At 47.5% G+C, this 20,949-nt stretch overlaps 1 protein-coding gene across 9 annotated transcripts in view; it reads left to right on the top strand.

Moving 5' to 3' along the window:
- CELF2 (CUGBP Elav-like family member 2) overlaps nucleotides 1–20,949 on the top strand; it is a 313,311-nt gene that overhangs the window by 252,892 nt on the left and 39,470 nt on the right. For all 9 annotated transcript variants that reach the window (XM_028162880.2, XM_057543107.1, XM_057543108.1 and 6 more), the window contains exons 8-9: nucleotides 2,969–3,032; nucleotides 14,714–14,848. In XM_028162880.2, the coding sequence (XP_028018681.1) occupies nucleotides 2,969–3,032; nucleotides 14,714–14,848 (199 nt within the window). The remainder of the gene's footprint in view (nucleotides 1–2,968; nucleotides 3,033–14,713; nucleotides 14,849–20,949) is intronic.

The following is a 20,949-nucleotide window of genomic DNA, read 5'->3' as shown; positions in this document are numbered from 1 at the left end:
AGAGTGGATATATGTATGTGTTTAACTGAATCACTTTGCCGTACACCTGAAACCAACACAAATTGTAAATCAGCTATACTCCAATAAAAATTTTTTTAAAAAAAGAGGTTATGTAACTTTCCCCAGGGTCATGGCACTGGTGGTCAAGCAGGGTTTCAGCCCTCCATGGGTTCCCTCCATCCAGCGGGGCTGCTTCTCCAAGGACAGATGTGACTCACATTCCTCTTTTATCCACCCCACCCCAGTGCCTATTGGTGTCTGCCATGTAATTTTTACTCAAGACATGTCTGGATGTCTTGCTGGACAAGCGTGCCTCTCCTGTCTTCCCCTGAGTTATTAATAAAAGCAGTGACCAAGTTTGCTGTCATCTTCTAGCCATTTCTCCATCTTATCCACAAAGAGATAAGAGATGAGAGATTTCATCACGTCTTGCTGAAATCTGTATGTGCTCTGCCATATCTTTTTCTTGGTCTGTCGGTCTAGAAACTTTATGAGAAAAAAAAAATGAGTCTAGCTGAACAATCATTTGTTTTTCACAAACGTGTGTTTTTCAGTTGTTCACAGATCATCGGTTTAAGTGCAAGAATTTCTATCAGAGATCGATGTCAAGCTCACCTTTTCGTAGTTTCTAAGAATCCAGCTTCCTGCTCCACCATGTCTGAAAACCAAGACACATGTGCCTAACCCTGGTCTTCTGGACCATCTCCCATGCCCCAAGGCTCACAGAAATCTCTGGCACATGTTTCTTTGATCACATCTGAAAATTATTTCTGAATCCTGAAAGAGAATTCATCCCCACCTCATTTATAAAAACATGTTCTTACACGCTCTGAACTATGTTTTCCCCTACCGAGGGCTTCCATTCTTTCTCTGCCAAGTTTGCTCTACCCCTTTCGATCGGAAGCCCATTTCTCTGAAAAGACCCTTGGCCTTTAAGGCATCCCCTGCCTCTGTGTTGAGGGTAGATCTGACTGTGGCCCACCAAAGAGTGGTTGTCAGTGGGAAGAATCCACAGAAGTAGTTTAATGACACTCCAGGTATTGCCACTTATAAAGATTATTAATTCCTCAAAGTATCTCCAAACCTAATTTAACTTGACTAAACTTTAATTTTTTTAAATATCTAATATAGGAGAGAGTAAGGGCTTGCAACCACAAGAGAATGGGAAACCCCAGAAATCAAACCAAGATAAGGGATTTCTCTCTGTCAGAACGGATAATTCCTAGCTTCTTCCTCTTCCTCATTCTGTGTGTCTGTGTGTATGTGTGTGTCTGTGTGTAATATCTAGGTAGTATACTACCCTGAGTCGAGAAGGATGAATGAAAGTTGCAGACATATGTCTGGGAACTGTTCATGTTTGTTTTTGTCTTTTTTTAAAATTTTATTTCTTTCTTGGTTGCATTGGGTCCTCGTTGCTGCGTGTGGGTTTTCTCTAGTTGCAGCGAGCGGGGGGCTACTCTTCGTTGCGGTGCACGGGCTTCTCATTTGTGGTGGCTTCTCTTGTTGTGGAGCACAGGCTCTAGGCGCACGGGTTTCAGTAGTTGCAGCACATGGGCTTCAGTAGTTGTGGCCACGGGCTTAGTTGCTCCACAGCATGTGGGATCTTCCTGGACCAGGGATCAAACCTGTGCCCCCTGCGTTGGCAGGTGGATTCTTAACCATTGTGCCACCAGGGAAGGCCCACAGCTGTTCATGTTAATCCCCATAGGGATTACATTAATCATTGTAAGTAAGACTTAAGTTGAATCAGCCACCGATATTCCACTCTACTTGGTGCTTTTAAGTCAATTGCTAGATGCCCATTTCTGAGTCACATCCAGTTGTAGAGTTTCCTTCTTCTTAAGCTGAGGAGACCTACCATTACTTGGAAGAGTGGCAGTGCTCTCCGTTAGGTTTTGCAGCACTCCAAACAAATTCTGAGAGCTTAATTTTTAAATAGTGAATTCATCTGGTTCCTCCTAAGCTCATAGTACCATAGCAGTTTTTTAATAACAAATTTGGTGAATCTATGCTTTTAGCATCCATGGACTTTTGAGTATAGGAGATAACTCCACACTTGCCCCCAGGTACAAACTGCAGCTGTATTGATCAACCAAAAGGAGAGTATCAATAAGCCTAGTCAAACACTTAGTATAGCGCCTAAGTTAACCTATAATTCAATTGATGTGGACGAATAAAGGAGCTCTTTCGAACAGTAACCACATGCCTTTACCTTGTGGTACCCACCGTTTCTATATGAGGGATTAAATGTATTTTTGGAAGCTCTAGGGACAAAATACAGAGACCTTTTCACAGCTGTCTTCATTTCTTTTTTAAAAGATGCTGATATATTTATAATGCATAGCATCAACATACGTAGCACCAGATACTTCTGAGTTTTGACAAGTAGTATGTTGCTCTCTGCCAACGAAGACCATCTTAAAAGGGGTGACATTGTCTTGGTCATGAAGTCATGACAGTGACTCTGGCTGCAGATACATACACTTACGTCTGGAGGTATTACAGTGACCTCTCTGTTAGCCCAAGAGTCAGTGGATCTATACCTCTCTAATGAAGGTTGTAAGACACTGAGCCGTGAAGGAAAGCGGAGGAGACCTAGGGATGGACCACGATTGACAGAGATGAGTTACGGGAACTACTAGGCTCCAGAGAGATAGCATTAGTCACGCCATGTTGGTTCCCATAGATTTAACACCTGGTTGTTAAAAAGAGTAAATTGATGAATTGTTTTAAGGCAGCTACGTTATTGAGTTTCCCCAGTGTCTGTGTTTCTTAATAGAGATTAGACATCAATATGGATTTATAGCCCCAACTCTCGGAACCTTCAGCCCATTAACAGGCAGCAGCAACCAACTATGTAAATGTAAAGGGAACTGGACGTGCCCTCAGTGGACTTGGGAAGTTCCCTTGACGGTACATTTCCAAGCTCCACTTCATTTTGACAGTGCCTTTCTCTTTTCTTTTGCAGCTTCTGCAGCAGGCCACCTCCTCCAGCAACCTGGGTGCATTCAGTGGCATTCAGCAAATGGCTGGTAAGTCATGAAGCGAGCCTTGCCTTTTGACCGTGCTGTTGTCTGAATTTGGGACGGGTTCAGAAGCTGGGGAAAAGAAGAACAAAGAGTAACTACCCGTCCTAGTTGCTTTCTGGCTTAGGTGTTAAAATTAGAGTCAGCTGCTCAAAAGTTGATCTTCTAACTCTGGCATCTCCAACAGTTATAAAATGAGAAAATTTGGGGGGCTGAGAATTTCTGCACAGTACCCTCCAGAGTTGTGTTTATTTTTTTTAAAAAATGGGTTTGCTTCCTGGGGGATTTCCAACAAGATTCCTATATCCAGGGCAGCCACCATGATTGACATCCCTCTAAAATTTTAATAATAGGCAGTCAATAAAAATGTTTTGACCTTCATAATGAAAGCCAGGCTTGCAGGCCTATCTCTGATACCGTTTGCAGTCCCTTGATAACCACAGACAATTAACAGGGTGCCTTTTTTTTTTTTTTTTTAACTTTAGAACCCCAGTAGACAGAATTGTGCATCCGAATCTTTTATGGGAAAGTAGAATCTTTGTTCTTGAGCAAAATCAAAGTGGGACTGGATTTGAAAGCCGGCTCTTGAAGGATTTCTTTTTATTATGAGCTGTGTCAGTAGTAACTGAGGGGCAGTGATTAGTGAAAGGTCAGTCCTGCTGTGTCACCTTCCAGGCTCATATCCTAACCCACACCACGGGGCCAGGGAAGGCAGCCCACACGATGAATCAGAACACAGGTGCCAGGAACCTGCCGCGAGGAGCAGTGAGGAAGCTTCTTCCTTGCTTGATTCCGAAAAGATAGGGGAGCGCAGGCAAGGAGAACAGATTTTTGGGGTATTAGAATCGAGCACAGTTTGTTTTCATCAAGGACACCCTGAGTCAATGAAATGGACCCAGGATGTGCAGAATAAAAGCCTGATTTCCTAATCTGTCACTATGAAAACTCCATTTTTCTCTTTTTTTTTTCCCCCCCTCCCACATGCATATCCTTGTGGGGTTTTTTTTCCTTGTTTCACTTTGAATGGATCTGGAGACACTTGGAATGAGCACACGTAGATTTCTGCCCCTGTATGTCCAGTTGTTGTCAGCCCAGCCTTTCGTGGTGGCCTCCAGGGTTAATGGTAACTTGTCTGATGGGACATACTCGCCTACAGTAAAAACAATGCTCAGTTACCCGTGGGGCTTTAAATCTGCGGGTACCCCCAGCTTGTTCTGTTGTAATAACACTTTTGGATTATTAGGGGGAAGAAAATACATGTTAAAATAATAAGTAGTGAAATCATTCAGCAGAATGTTGACGAGTACGTTTGGGGAAGCTGGCCTTGGAGCTGAGCATCGCCTTGAACAGTTGATTTATTTTTAGTTCTGTGAAGGGGATTGGAGAGACAGAACTAAAAAATTCAGAGAGTTTTCTACGTTTTAAAAAGAGGAAACCTTCCAGATTGCAAGCTCTGAAAGAAATGCTGAGATTTGTTGCATTTTCCACCAATGCAAGATTTGTTTCTCTTCTAATCGAAGGGACCCACCCAGATCCAGAATTAGAGTCTTTCCTTAGAGGAAGCCTCAGGCTCTCCCGTGCCCACAGTTGAATTATGCAAAGAGGGTCACTGGATCCTGAGGCTATTGCCAGGCATGTCTTCTCGGGTGGACGGAGCGCCTTGTCACTCTTCATTAGGCCACAGGCGCCCGTGGCTCGCCAGGTCAGGTCAGGATGGCAGCATCCGCATGCCGTGTGCTCGCTTAAAAACGGAGGGTATCTGGGAATCACCTTAGAAGGTGCGTGGGGCAGATGGCTAATTTAAAGGTGGTCTGTAAGTGCGCTCGGCTTTCCAAAATACCCCTTTCTCGAACCTTCGGCATTAAATTCAGCACCGAGGCTGCCCAGGCTGTGCATGCGAAGGCCGAGCGGCCCATTTTCCACTGTCACCTCGAGTAGTGAGGACCAGGGACATGGATGTCAGGGTTCTGCCTGCTTGGCCATTTCTATACCAAGTACCCTTCATTCCTGTGGAAGATCAGGTCTCATCATCCCAAGTGTTGGAAGCATTGTGGTTTGGGATATTTTTTTCAACCAAGTGCTCTTGGCCCCCTGCTCTGTCATCTTCTCCCAAGAGTACGGCTTAACTTTTGTCACCGCCAGCCACCTAAACCAGTCTCAGAAACTGGGTGGATCATAGAGGCCCCTTCTTGGAGGACGTTTCCCCAGCGCACCGACGTGTGGGAGGGGGGGCCCCTCTTCCGCGTTCCCCTAAAAACCCTCTCTTCCTTCCCCTCCTCCCTCACCTCTGAATCACTGATGCTCCAAGAAGGCGTGGCCTCAGCCCTCACTCCTCTCAGTGGCACTTGTGACTGTTTTTGCGTGGACGAGTAAGTAAATTTATAATTCGGCAGGTGCAAATTTATGTGTTGGATACAGTCCCAATGAAGCTTAAGTGAAATACCTGGTTTTTTAATTAAGAAATTTGACTTTAGCCCGACGTCTAAGCCACAGACCATTACATAACCTAACGATTGTATCTTCATGAATGAGTTGTCAAAGATTTGGGATCAGTGAGTTGGTACAACGTCATACGTGTTACACAGCACGTGGTATTGACATACACGGTGGAAGCAACATGAAGGAGCCCGAGAGGTGGTTCATCCCAAAGCACCCCTGGGCTTACGATGCTTGTAAGTTGAGTGAGATTGTGGCAGAGTGAGAGCAGGCACCTCCGCAATTCAGATGCCGCGTTCATGTCCTCCAGGGCCGGAGAATAAACTCCTCGTGGAAAATTCGAGTACTGCAGCTGAGAGCACCATCACCAAAGAGTGAAACATTTCGGAAAACAATGATACCATGTTGTGAACAGCTCTCAGAACAGAATGGTCTGTCCTTCAGGAAATTGAGGTGTCTCCCTAGAGTCTAAAATGTCTCATTTGAATGAGCAAACATTTTCAGAAGAAAATAAAAGAAAGCTGGAAAAAAACAGAAAAAAAAAAAATTAGGAGACAAGTTCCTAAGTACTTACATCAATAAAATTGAATAAGACATCAACTATACTTCTTTTTTCAAAAAAAAAAAAAAACTTACCATTTTCCTTTCAAATTGAAAATAACTTCAGATGTGTTTTACGATTTTGTAAAAGGGAACCTTTACTAAATCTGAAATTTAAAAAGCAGAAAATAGATTAGGATAAAATTTTTATAAGCTGACTGCTTTCATGTGCATCCTTCAGTCGATTGATTTTACTTTCCCTCTCATAACTTCTGATAAAAATGTGTCCATTTCTCACTCAACTGTGGTGTTTGTTCCATGAATTTCTGAAATCTCATAAACGTGGGGTCTGTGTTCAGGCCAAGAGTCTGGATTTTTCCTGAAGAAGAAGGAATTAAGGGGAAAGTGGCTTTCCGGTTTTTCACTTCTTTATAACAACTATCATCTCAAAAAAGTATCGTGTTAGAAAAACAAGGGTAGTGTTGCACAAGTTTGTTTTTCACAGAGCTTCTTGAAATAATCATGGGGTTTATCCTCACAGCACAGCCAAGGAAAAAACTACTACTTGTTACTATGTAACAGTTGGGAACACTGAGGTACAAAAAGGTCAAATAAGTTCTGTGAGCCCAAGAACCAGGAAATGGTATTATATGGATTAGGATACAGAATTCCCAAATATCATAAAGCTTTATGAAATAGGGACCATTAGCATCCCATTTTACAGGTGGGGCAACTGAGGCAGAGAGAAGTTAATTAACAAACTTGCCCAGAGTCACTAAGCTAATAAATGGCAGATCCACATTACAAACTGGCCTGATCCAAACCCCGAGCTCCCTTTGGCCCCCGAGATGGTCACACAGCGCTCCGCGTCTCCACAAATCCAGGTGTGTTCTGTCAACATGAGCCTCGGTGACTGGTCTGCACAAACGGTTGAAGGGGCCAAATAACAAACAACTCTGAGCCATCGACAAACAATGCAGGAGAACCGCAAAACTGCTCAAAAAGCAGCACTTCAGAGTCAGCCACAGGAAGACCTCCTCCTTTCAGTCTGGACAACATTCCAAATTTATTAAGAGGGGATTGTTTTTTGTTAGGGGAAATATTTTTCAAGGGTGAGGGGTTGTTAGTAAGAGATTACAGAGATTAAGAAGCGATGGCCAAAGAAGAGGATCTTGTGATAAACAAGGGAAAACTGCTTCCCTTGACTTACGATATTCAGGAAAGCTGGTAGTAATTCGCTTCCAGAATATCTGGCCTAAGTTTCCAAAGTCACAGTGAAATCGTAGAGGGCAAATATTTTCCCGAAACAACAACATAGCAACTACCATACCTGTTAGAGATCCCCTCCCAGCAAAGGCGGGCTTGGAATGTCTGTGACGAGCGGAGAAGAGGGAAGACTTCGGCAAAAACTGTGCATTGGAGGCTGAGACCCTCACGTCAGGGACACACTTGGGAGGTGTGCAAATTGGACCCACGAAGACCCTAAGTTCTTCCCACAGCCAAGCACCCTCCGCAACCCCCACTTCCTGCGAAAGTGCTAACAGGCCTTCTGAGAATGTTCCATTACCACCCATCTGTCACTTTTTAACAGACCTGATTGGCAAGCGCTTGTAACAACTGACATCTGTTCTCGCTTATTGAAATGCAGATTTATGGTAATTGCTCCGAACAATAAGACACAGAATTACCTAAGGTGAACATTAAATTAAATTTTCATGCTCTTCTCCTTATAAATAATTTTTTTTTTAATCTTAAGTTTCAAGTAGGCATAATGTGCATCTGTTTGGTACATAATTTCTTCGTTTGGAGAAGGGTTTTCTTTTCCCGAGTTATGAATGAAAAGTTGAAGCCCTGTATGCCCCCAATTTTTTTTTTTTTTTTTTTTGCCCTCTCGATCTCGGCACACTGTCGGATTTCCTAAAACTTATTTAAATGTTTTGCATTTCTCGTCACCCAGGTTGTTACCCCTGGTTTGACGGGTGCCCATCTGAGCAGCGTGCTTTGTGAGGTTAAATGGGGGTGGTTTTTCTTCTCAGAGAAGAGCTATTTGCCAAAGCAGACCAGCATCACACACCCACACACCCCCCACGCCTCCCGTCCGGTGCCCTTTCAGGATCCTCGTGTGGGAGGAGCCGCGATGAGATGGGCTGGGGGGTGGAAAACCAGAGGCGCTGTGAAAGGAACTGAGGAGGAGGACAGGACAGGCTGTGCTCACAACAGAAACAGACGGAGAAACAACCAGAAATGTGAATTCAAAGTCAGCAGAAGCAGACGCCCCCTTTTAGACAGCCTGGGGGGCCCAGGATGGGCCGGGCCCTGGTGGGTAACTCTGCCCGTCCAGGGGCTGAGTCTGCAGCAGCTGGAGGTCTGGAGAGACGGTGCTGCTGGGAACCCGGAAAGTCTGGTGCAGTTGAGGAGGTAGAGGATGAAGCTCGGGGTGTGTCCGCACGAAGCTTCCGAGCTGCTTTCCCAGCATGGGACAGACGGCTTTCCCAGCAGCAGCGTGGCCCCCAAGCCCCTTCCCTAAACGGGAGGGGAGGCGAGGGGACATCGGGGGCGGGAAGAGCCAAAACACCCGTCACCGAGGACGTGTGCTGCTGTTGGTGAAGAGTCCAGAGATTCTGGAGGGGACATCGGGGGCGGGAAGAGCCAAAACACCCGTCACCGAGGACGTGCGCTGCTGTCGGTGAAGAGTCCAGAGATTCTGCCCCGCGAAAGCTGCCCAAGCTCTCACGGAACCCCAGACGTACCCCGTGAGGTGCCGACGTTAGCAGTGCTCACAAGGCCCGGGTGGTGCAGGGGTGTCCCCCCTGGGAGGGTTTCTTTCTTGGGGGATGGACTAGAGAATGGGCCTCGGGCCTCCACCTGGCCGGACAGAAGGACACCGTGCAGGGAACAGGTGCCTCTGGGGCCCCATGGCCCACGTCCAGGCGCAGCGAGGCCCGCGGGCGGTGGGCAGGAGCACCTGCCGAGCCCCACGTGCGTGCTGCCCCCAGTTTCCTAGCTCCAGCCTCACGGGACCTGCCCTGCTGCCAGCCACCAGCTCACACGTTCTTGGAGAATCTCTGGTTGGTCTTGTTTTCTTTCCTTGGCTTGACTGTGTATACATCTTGGTCCTGAGGGGGAGAAAGAGCCATCTTCTTTCATCCTTTTTCTGCATTCTCTGCGCCATCACTCCCGAGCTCTGATCTCTTCTCGATTCCTCTTGTCGCCACCACCAACCCCAGGCCTCTCGTTCGATGGTTTTCTACCAGGACTCACATCCATCACTTTTAGGCTATCTAGAGGCATTGGAAGTCCTCCAGCTTCTTAGGACCTGCTACCAAAAAAGTGCATGCATCATACACATGCTTTTTCATAAAACTTCAGGGAGCTCAGAGACCCCCCCCCCATATCTCATCAGGGGAGCTCCAGTGAGGAGCCCCTGAGTTAAGTGACAAGCAGGAGGGAAGCCGCCACGTGACCCGCTCAGGGTTCAGAAGAGGGTGCGGCCCACCGTTCCCCGAGGATGCGTGGGCTGAGGTCTGTAATGTCTGGATTCTGAGCATGGAGGGGAGAGGAAATGAGAGTAGGAAACTGAAGGGTTGATTGAGTTCGAGACAAGATCTAGTGCCTGGTTAGCTGGTTTCTTAGCTGCTGACGCAGATCACAGGTTCATTTCCAGGCCCTCTGGGGCTCAGGTGCCCGGAAGCCAAGCAGGGGCACCATTGTACACACGTCCTTGGACCCTGGGCTCCTGCTAACCAGGACCCACGCACGCGCATGCCAGGCGGCATCCCTCACCCACAGCTGTTCTCTGCTGAGATTCCATCAGGAGGAGCAGGGCCATGATGGGCAAGTGTTCGGAACCAGTGGACATTTACATCTGATGTCCCGGCCCCTTTCCTGTGAAGCCCTGTGTTCGTCACCCCTTCCCTCCTCTCACTGCCTCCCCATCCCCCCCCCCCCCACTTCCCAGGTGGGAACCAGGAGGGACAGAGGCACAGGCGTGGGGAGGCTCGGGGGGCAGGGAGGGACCGAGAACCAGCCTCCTGTCCCCAGGGCTCTGACCCCCCATGTTCTCTGTGGCACGTAGGACAGCAAGAGTGCCAACATCACGTGGGTTTGTTACAGATACTAACTGAGCGTGATTAGTGTGTCCGGCACATGCTTTGTCTTTGGTACCATTATCCTCATTACTGGGGGGTAATACTGTTGTGATTATTATCCAGCTGATAGAGTCCGCTCTGCCCTGGGAGTTATTCTTTAGCTTCAAGTGTACGAAGCATTTACTCTCTTTACCCTCGAGGTCCGTTCAGTTTTACACCTACTTCACAGCCAAGAAATGTAAGAGGCAGACGGTTCATGTGCTCAAGGCCGGGGAGGCTGGCAGAGGGGAGGCCGAGCCCGATTGGAGCCCAGATGTCCTGGAGGCAGAGCCCGTGCTGCCTCCAGTGAACGGGGTCCTTGTCACTGTTGTCACCAGCAGGGAGAGCTGTGCCTTCCAGGCCCGAGGAACACAGGACAGATTGAAGGGAGGGATGTCGGGGTCAGGGCTGGGAACAGGACTGCACCCAGAAAAGTGAGGAGGAGAGGAGGGGGGCCTCCCGGAGCCAGCAAGGAGGACCACGAAGGGACAGGCTAGGAGGACGGCCCGGCCTCCTCGGCTCCGCGCCGCCCGGCGCTTCCCTGTCCTCTTCTCATCCCTGTCAAACCAAAGACGCCAGAGGGAGGGGATACGGGGATATATGTGTATGTACAGCTGATTCACTTGGTTATAAAGCAGAAACTAACACACCACTGTACAGCAATTATACTCCAATAAAGATGTTAAAAATAAAAGACAAACACCAAAGACGCATGAGAATGGGCTTCTGGATCCAGGCCTGTTTCCAGAAGTGGACCGGATTCCCCCCAGGCCCTGGCTCCCCTCCGCGCTGATCTCCAGCAGCCTCCCCGGGGCGGGGAATGTCTTGTTTTCCCCACTCAATTCTGGGTGCGGGGCCACGGGTCCGGCCTGGCGTGGCCACGTGGTAACGGTCGGCTGGCCAGGCGGCGCCTGCGGGCCCTCCTGCTGCTGCTTCTCTCCATCTAACACTCCCCCCTCCTCCTCCCTCCCGCGCCCCCCATTCCTTCAGATGCTGGGGTCACCACGGCCTCTCCTTCCCAGCTTCATCTCTGCTTCCTTTGGTCTGTGTTCTCCCCCTCAGGGCAGTGCGGTGGTTGGACAGAGTTGGCCCTGCCCAGTGTGGCGCCCCAGAGCCCGGCCTTGGCAGTGGAGACGGGGAGGGGCTGAGCGGGGCAGCGCCTCGGGTGAGGGGTGGAAGGGGACACACAGGGAGAGGACGGTGGGACAGCGAGCCCGAGTGTGGTCGGCGGGACTCCGGGACAGCGCTGAGTGTCGGTGGGTGAGATGAGGAAAGCGCACGGTCCTAATAAATATTTGTAGAATGGATTGATTAACGGTTGAGGGAAACAGTCAATATTTGAAGCTGTTGTAGATACTTAAGAACTAAGAACAGAGAAAAACCTCATTTGGGTGTGTAGACAGCACTCTTTATAGCAGCGCGGGAACATTTCATGCTGTTTGTTGCCCTGTTCATTCATCTTCCATGGATCCACCCATCACCTACTATGAGTGAATGTAGCCGTGTGTGTGTGTGTGTGTGTGTGTGTATGTGAATGAATGTAGCTGTGTGTGAGTGTGTGTGTGAGTGAATGTAGCCGTGTGTGTGTGTGAATGTAGCCGTGTGTGTGTGTGAGTGAATGTAGCCATGTGTGTGTGTGTGTGTGAGTGAGTGAATGTAGCCGTGTGTGTGTGTGAGTGAATGTAGCCGTGTGTGTGTGTGAGTGAGTGAATGTAGCCGTGTGTGTGTGTGTGTGAGTGAATGTAGCCGTGTGTGTGTGTGTGTGTGTGTGTGAGTGAGTGAATGTAGCCGTGTGTGTGTGTGAGTGAGTGAATGTAGCCGTGTGTGTGTGAGTGAGTGAATGTAGCCGTGTGTGTGTGTGTGTGAGTGAATGTAGCCGTGTGTGTGAGTGAGTGAATGTAGCCGTGTGTGTGTGTGTGTGTGAGTGTAGCCATGTGTGTGTGTGTGTGTATGTGAGTGAATGTAGCCGTGTGTGTGTGTGTGAGTGAGTGAATGTAGCCGTGTGTGTGTGTGTGTGTGAGTGAATGTAGCCGTGTGTGTGTGTGTGTGTGTGTGAGTGAGTGAATGTAGCCGTGTGTGTGTGTGTGTGAGTGTAGCCATGTGTGTGTGTGTGTGTATGTGAGTGAATGTAGCCGTGTGTGTGTGTGTGAGTGAGTGAATGTAGCCGTGTGTGTGTGTGTGTGTGTGTCTGGACTTGAAAGCGAATGAGGCATCTTGGTCCTCAGGGAACTTAGCAACTAGTCGTGAAGGTCAGCAATCTGTACAAACGATGTGAAAGCAGGAGGGGGTGACCGCAGCAAGGGCTCGGAACAGCGACGGGGGAGTTCACAGGTAACACGCAGGAGGTGCGCGTGAGACACAGACTGTCAGTCACCCTCCCAGGGCACGTGCCTCAGCCTCGGGAGGGTCTGTGAGGCTCTGACCCAGGTGAGCGGGCTGAGCCCCTTCCCGCCCCAGAATCGGGCCGTGGCTCCGCCAGGCAGGTCAGAGCAGGTGCCCTGGGGGACCCTCCGGCCCAGGCCCAGGAGGGTGCTCGGCTGATCGTTAACGTTGCTAGACGCGCAGACCTCAGCGTCGGTGCTGAACCCTCCTCTCGTCTGCACGGCCGTCTGTTGGCGGCGGTGTCTGGTCGGCTGCGTCACGTCCCTAGCACGTTAGAGGGGCCGTGGCAGCCTGGCAGGTCCGTGCTGGTGCACCGCACACACACACACCCCCCCAGCAGCATCGCCCCAAGCACGGCCCCTGCTCACGCCAGCGTGAGTGCTTCGGGGGCTTGCATGAGCCGCCCCCTGGGTAGGGGCGGGAGGGGGAGTGTCCGATGGGGTCTGCACTCAAGCCCTGTTCCCCCAGCTCCATTTTCCTCAAGCAAACCGGAAAAATAGGCCCTGGGCTTTTTCCACTCCCAAGGTCTCATCAGAACCACCGTGTCTGACCCCTGATCTGAGGGGAGGAGAGAGCTTTGTTCCCAGTGTCCCCTGCTCGGTGGAGCGGGGTCACGTTCACAGGATGCCCCCAGTGCTTTGTCCTGCTTCTCAGCATCTCCAGGAGCTCCATGGGTTTGAGAAACAGGTGCTGGCTTTTTACCATAAGCCACAGGACTGGGTGCCTGCTGGAAGAAGGTAGAGTATCATTTTGAGCAAAATGAGAACCCATTTTGCAGCATGGACTTGGGGAACTCTTTTCTGAGTAGAAATAAGTCCTGACTGAAGCAGCCAGGAGGGAGGAGCAGGGTAAGTGAGCCTGGCAGCCGGGCTCTGAGCCAAGCTGAGACAGGGCTCCACATGGTGGCCGGGGGCTTCGCAGGTGTGTTGCTAGAACATTCTCTTGCCCCTCCATCCACCCCCCCTGTCCCCACCCAGCACTGTTGTCAGACCACTGTCTCCAGTTATAAAGCAGGTTATATTTGCTCAGTAGCCATGTATTGAGTACCCGGATTTGAGACATAAGAAGAAGGTAAAATTAAGCTGATGACTTAACTCCAATATCTTTCTGTATAAAATTCCTCTGTTTGAGGAGAGGACCATTGTTTCCTGCTTCTTGAATGTACGTGGGGGTAAAGTGAATCACGGAAAAAGACTTTGTGCAGAGAACCTTTGGATTGAGAAGCAGAAGGAGGGGGAGAAAAGAGACTAAAAGTGTACACAGCACAGACTCCAGACCCGAGCCCCCCAGGGCCCGGCCAGCACCCCCATGACGGATCAGCCCCAGACCTCTCAGCAGAGTTTCCTTTCTCTCTGCTATTCATTTCTTAATTTTCGTTAGCCCTCGATTCATTCTAGCTAAAAAGTAGTTCCTCTTTCAGATACAAATACGTTTAAAATGCAAACACAAATATTTTACAAATAAAAATATTATGGCATTGCCACTTCTTTTCATTCTTTTATTCAGCAATTATTATTTGAGTTCCTGCCATGGACGCGATTTCAAGTTCACATTCAAAATAAACCTGGAGAGAGAAGTTCAGGGTCGATAATAATAGTAACAGCAACAATAGTTGCTGACATTTATTGGGGGCTTACATCGTGCCAGTTACTATGCTGGGTAATTTTCATTCATCGAGTTATTTAATCTGCACAACCACCATGTGAGGGAAGGTACAGTAAATTTTACCACTGACTCAGGAAGCAAGAAACAGAGAGGTTAAGAAATTTGTGCAGAGTCACACAGCTGATAGAGCCAGGAAGCTGAATCAGTGCAGCTTCAGAGCAGTAAAACATCATTTCTTCTGTAATACCTCGTACGTGCACCTGTCGAGTTTAGGGATGGAGAGTTTGCCCTGAAACTCCAGCCGTCCAAGCCCGGATCTCACAGTTTCTTGACAGCCACGAGGTGGAAGGCCCTGCTGTCCATGGTCCACGCAGAAACCTGTTGCTTACCTTTTAGGATGACCTGCGCAGCCTGGGAGGAGGCGTTTGGCAAGAGGGTGCTGGGTTGGCACAGGCTGCGTGGTGACACACGAGTCCCCAGGGCAGCTGGGGCGAGTGTGCCATCCCGGAGCTCTCTGCCCATGTCCCCTGCCCTCTCTTTCTGGAAACGGGCGAAGGGGGCCTATTGCTGACGTTGCCTCTCTCTTCCCCCCCGCAGGCATGAATGCTTTACAGTTACAGAACCTGGCAACGCTGGCGGCGGCTGCAGCCGCAGCCCAGACCTCAGCCACTACCACCAATGCAAATCCTCTCTCCACCACGAGCAGCGCCCTGGGAGCCCTCACCAGTCCCGGTAAGGGGTCATCCTGCCTCTGGGAGACAGGACGCGGGGGTCAATGCCAAGTGCAGGGTGGACGCGTCCAGACGGAGCCGGGCACCAGGCTTAATTACCTGTTTAATTTCCTTTTTTGTTTGCCTGTTTTTAATTTATTTTTTTGTTGTTGAAGTATAGTTAATTTACAGTGTTAATTTCTGCTGCACAGCAAAATGACTCAGTTATACACATGTATACATTCTTTTTTATATTCTTTTCCATTATGGTTTATCCCAGGCTATTGAATGTAGTTCCCTGTGCTGTACAGTAGGACCTTGTTGTTTATCCATTCTGTATATAATAGTTTGCACCTGCTAATCCCAAACTCCCAATCCATTCCTCCCCAGCTCCCCCGTTGGCAACCACAAGTCTGTTCTCTATGTCTGTGAGTCTGTTTCACAGATAGGTTCATTTGTGTCATATTTTAGATTCTACATATATAGGTGATATCATGTGGTATTTGTCTTTCTCTCTCTGACTTACTTCACTTAGCATGATCATCTCTAGGTCCGTCCATGTTGCTGCAAATGGCATTATTTTGTTCTTTTTTATGGCTGAGTAATGTTCACCACCTCTTCTTTATCGCTTCCTCTGTCGATGGGCATTTAGGTTGTTGCCATGTCTTGGCTATTGTAAATAGTGCTGCTGTGAACATAGGGGTGCGTATATCTTTTAAAGAAACAAAAGTTTGAGCGTGTGTGTTTTTATCCTCCAAGGATAAAATGAGAAAAAAAGTTTTGCGAGGGAGTCCACCCTGGTATTGATTCTCGCACATTCATTTTGTTTGAAAAAATGTGCTGTCGCTTCAGTCCTCGCGAGGTTTCCCCATGATGAGGAGCTCAGTCTCTCAGGAATGCTCTTTTCTCCTGTTTTTTTGGTTGTGTTTTTGGTTTTGGTTTAGCAATCTAAGAATTCTCTGTTAAATCTCAAAATCCCGAATCATCTTCGTCATGATACTTCACACCAGCTCCATCCTTTACATTTGATTTTCAACACCGTGGCCTAGAGGGGACCATCTTTGTTGTTCCTTTGTGGTCCCATTCTGGGCCGTGTCATTTAAAGTGTTTTTTTTTCTTTTTCCCCCCCCCTTAGAAATTCTGTTGCCTTATTCAAAGGCAGATGCCGTTTTCTTTTGCATAGGAGCCAGACCTAATGTGGTTGCTTAGACACCGGGATTTGTTTTTTAAGAAGCGTTTTGCTGGCTTGCCTTCCTCTCTGTGTTTTCTGGGCCTTGATGGATGATCTCACCTTCTCCTCTGGTACGTGGAGGAGTTGGCCTGAACAACTTCCAAGCCCCCTTCTAACTGGAATCCCCAGGGCCCTCTATTGGCTGCTCCCGAAAGATGAGCTAACTGTCCAACACACTTTTATGTCATAGTGTGGACATTTCTTTCAGAAAAATGGAGAAGGAAAGCTACAGCACCTGGCAGACCAGCTTTGTTAAGGCTTCCAACTTCAGGGAGCAGTGAAGCTGCCACAGCCCTTGATTTGTTTACAAAACATTGTGTTTCTAACACATTTCCTTCTGAGTACAGTTTTGAGGGAGAAACCTGAGAGATGTTTAGGAGAGGCTGGAAGTTGTATCCTCCACCTCATCTCAAAGCAACAGCACATGGGACATTGCCTTCATTCTTGAAATGTCTTCAAAAACGTACCATGAAAAAAAAAAAAAAAAGTACCATGACTACATGTGGGCCTCATTTCATGCAACAGATAATATTCCTGAGACATCAGCTTTGTCGTTTTTTTCAAGACATTAAGTTATAACTCTAATGCAAAACATAAACTGGTTATTTAAATCCTTTTTAAGACATACACATTTTTGACATGGTATATTCCCGCTTATGAAAATAATAGTGATTTTTTTTTCTTAAAAACAAATTAAATATTTGACCTCGCTAATGTATCTGTTTTAGAAATCAGCTTGAAAAGTGTTTTTTAAGTGAGAATTATCGTCTCCCTGTGAGGACTATGAAAAGATTACATTAAACCAGCACAGACTCCGTACACCTGAAACTAACACAACATTGTAAATCAACTCTACTCCAATAAAAATTGAAAAACATCACAGAGCATTGTACATGGATTTTATACATTTATACATGGATCTTTAGTCAGCAGCTGGTATTTTTAACTATATTTTGTTTGGAGTGAAACAACTAAACATCCCTCAAAATCTGAATGCTTTTTTAATTGTTCATATGAAAAGGAAGAAGATAGGCTTTTTTTTTTTTTTAAAGAGAAAGCAATATTAACTTTATTTTGGCAAAAGTAAATGACTGTAATGTTTCCAACCTTGGCTTTCAGCCTTGACTCCCTTGTATTTAGAGTAACCAGCAGAAACTCACCACATGGTTGGTAACAAGGTGGAGAAAAAAGAAAACTCTTTTTTCTATGAAGACTCTTTTCCTTATATGGGAAGGAGCCAGAGTCCACCGTTTGGCCCGTCAGCCCTTAAAGAGTTTACTATTGTAGTTACACTGAAATTATTCTGCTGTTCCAGAAGTGACCATTCTCGTGATGGACATTTTGGTTAAGGGTATGTGGCCTGTTGTTTGCTTGGCAAGGTTCATTCGACTTCACGAAAATATATTCTTCCGTTGTGATGTCTGGGCAGGAATGTGCCCAGGACATTCCAGAGAATCAGAATTGATACTCGAACGTTTTGTTCTCCGTTAAGAAGGCTCGTCGGTTTAAGAAGCCAAGTGCAAAAGTGTCTGTCAGCTGATCAGTGTCGATGCTGTAATTGACGGCTAGTGCTTTTGAGCGTCTGTATAGCCTTAGGCGCTGGCCTGGGTGCGGGGGACACAGCAGTGAATGGATATATACACTCCCCGCCCCCGGGAGTCTCCCCGGCTGTTAGGGGAGCTCGGACAGTGAGAAGTCGTGTGTGCCACTTGTGTACCAGGCAAGCGCTGTGAACAGAGAGACCGGGCAGGATAAGATGGAGAGAGTGGAAGGGGTTGAAGAAGGCTTTGCCCCTCTGGAAAGGTGGCGTTTGAGCAGAAACCTGAAGAAAGTGAAGGAAGCACCTAGATAGTCCAGAGAAAGGGTGTCCAGGCAGAGGACAGAGCAAGTACAGGCTGTGAGGCAGGAGGAGGCCTGGCACGATCACAGGCTCACGTGGAAGGCGTGGTGCTGAGCCAGGGGCGGAGGGAGAGGTGAGAGGTGAAGGGTGAGGGGTAAGAGAGAAGGGCCGTGTACATGGATCCGTTCCATCCAGTGTGGTCAGGAGCACAAATACATAGTGACCTTCTTAAAATGCAGGGCACTCAAAACAGCCTAAGAAGATAGCCAGAATATTTAAGGAACTTGAAACATATTTGACCATTTTCAGCTTTTTCCTGAGACCTGAATGAAAGGGAAAATGTGTCCTGAGATGCATTTTCTTTCTTCCCACCTCAGCCAAGCGTCCTTCCCTCTGCTCTTAACGTGGTGTCTGGCCCTTCTGGAAATTCTGCCAACGGAGGTGTCAGGGAGAGTGGTTTTTCTCTTCTCTGTTGAGGAATGCTTTGCATAAGAGCTGAAAGTATTTGATTAGAATCCTGAAGTGTAGCAGCAGAAACGATTTAAATCTACGTTTCAATTATTTTTCTTAAGTGTAACTAAAAAAAATCTGGCGTTTAAGTGCAAGTAAATTATTTGTCTAATTTCCATCAGGGACTCTTTCAAAGTCACAGGAAAGGTGGTTAGTAAGAATTCATGACTCTCCACTTCATCAGAGCAATTTCCCAGGAAATAAAAGGGATGGAAAGCTGGTCCCAAGGCCAATGTGATTTTTTATTTTTTAAATAATGAAAAACAGGGCTTCCAGTTGAACCGTGAACCAGTCCATTCAAACTGTAAAGTGAATCAAAGCTTCAGCCCACCCTCCTTCACAGGCCTTGTTTTTACCCTGTTTTTAAAGATGTCTCTTACGCTTCAGGCAAATCCATCTAGAAAGTAAAGGGACAGCTCAGTCCTCAAAACTATTAATTTTTTTAATAATTGTAAATTTATCATTTCAATTTTGCACACCCAGGAACAAGCTCCCTACAGCATTATTATAAATGATTTTAAACAGTCTATGCTTTAAGACATAAAAGATTAAGCATTAATTAAAATTTAAAAAAAATCCCCTTCAGCAATAAATAGGTTTCTTTGTCTCCTGGCCTTGAAATAAACATTAAAATCGTCTCAATTGCCCATGGTTAGAATAAGTGTTTCTTGCAATTATCAGATGGTAGGGAATAAGGTTAGAAATTAAATCATGAAAAAGTAAAAACCAGGTAAATGCATATTATGCCTTTAATGAGTTTCTCTGAGGTCTTTTGAAGCCTAATTTAATCGTATTTCTTGTCTTTTATTTTGATATGATAATTTTTCCTTTGTTTACTTCTAATCTCCTATTTAGTTAATTAATTCTCGGATCATTTCTCCTTACCCGGTTTTCAACCTGTTTTTGAGGCATGAGTCTCGATATTGGTATAAAGAGGCAAATTGTCTGTGAGGCATGTGGCTAGGTCTTAAAGAAAGATAATAATATCTGTCTTCTCCCCAGCTTTTGTAGATTTGTTGCCTTTGCCTGGTAATTCTGAGAACTTGGGCAAGAGAGTTATCATTACCACACGCGAACATTTCTCTGGCATTTTCTGTCTGAAACATGATGTTGCATTCATGTACCACATTATTCCACTGACCTTCTTCTATTTTCTTTTTTTTTTATAAAAGGATGTTTTAAAATTCTCCAAATGCTTCTGTAAGTGCACTCAGTCAAGTGAACACTTCAGGATAATAGATAATTTCTGTCGGCAGTGGAAGGCATTTTAAAATGGTAGGGAGCATTTTTCCGTTCCTACCATTGGCTTATCGCATAGTTTTCACTCTGAAGTCTAGGCAGTATTTTTTCCCATCTTCAAGACGCGGCCCGCCTCCTTGCAGGCTGTGAAGCTTCCTTGTGGACTCTTTGAGGGGAACAGAGACCGGGGGTGTTTCCATGGGATTCAGACCTTTCCCGGGCTCCTCACATTAAGGAGGGCCAGCAAGTGGTCCCCTCCAGTGTCACCCACCGCTGTCACCAGGCTGGCTGAGTGGTGGGGACCCAGACGTTATCCCCCGAGTCATCCCAGAGCCCTTCAGTGTTACGAGAGGCTTTTGTCCCCCCGCTAAGTGTCTCTGCACGCGTGTCACACGAGAACTCGCATCGTGGGAAGAGATGGATTCACAGGCAGACTTAGCCCACATTCTGGAGCCTTCTGCGTGGCAGGGCAAGCCCATGAAAATGAGCTGGGCCTGCACTGCCCCGTCCACGCCGTCACACGCGGGGGCAGTAGTTACAGGGTGGAGTCTGATGGGGCCAGGAGAGAGGCACAGACAGACAGGGGGCTCTGGGAGAGGCCATCTCCCCAGGCTGCCGGGTGATGCCACGACCTCGGGGAGTCTGAAGCCAACCTTCTTCCAGAAGCCTGTTCCCGCCGCCTCCCATCCCTGTTGAGACACCCTCCCCCTCTCACTGACCCAGGCTCAGCCGGTGAAGTGACCTTTGCAGCCAGCCTCTGGTTCACTGTCATCTCATCAGTCACCGTGTCCAGTCGGTTCGCTCTCTGAAACGTCTTTTTTCCCCCTCCCACTGACACCCCCCTGGGTGAAGCTCCCTTTGTCCCATCAGCGCCGCCACCAGCTCCATCTTGCACACTGTTAACAAAGCCAACAGCTCGGTTCAGACACTTTCCACGCGGTTCACTGTAGTCTCAACTAGAGCAGGACAGACTCTTTAGCATGGCCTTCAGGGAGCTCCCTGACCTGCCTCCGTCCTTTCTCCCCGGAACTGCCACGGCCCCCCAGCCCCCAGCAGCCTACCCTCCAGCAAAATCGGGATTCTGCCTCCTCCCAAACACACTGTCGGCCTTCTTGCCTTTGTTAAACCTACTGGCTGCTCTGCCTTGAATATCTTCTCTCCAATTTCCTCCTGTGAAAACCTCCTACATCACTCCTTTATTACAGTGTCAATGGTTGGGAAGATTCATGAGTAGGTATAAAATTGGTGTTTTTAATGCACATTATGAAAAGTATAGTTTGTACTGCTTTCCATAGATTAAGCA

This window comes from Balaenoptera acutorostrata, chromosome 3, assembly GCF_949987535.1.
Source record: "Balaenoptera acutorostrata chromosome 3, mBalAcu1.1, whole genome shotgun sequence".
In the NCBI taxonomy this organism is placed as follows: domain Eukaryota; kingdom Metazoa; phylum Chordata; class Mammalia; order Artiodactyla; family Balaenopteridae; genus Balaenoptera; species Balaenoptera acutorostrata.
Note: the sequence above shows the minus strand (reverse complement) of the source record. Positions and strands in the feature narration are given on the sequence as shown.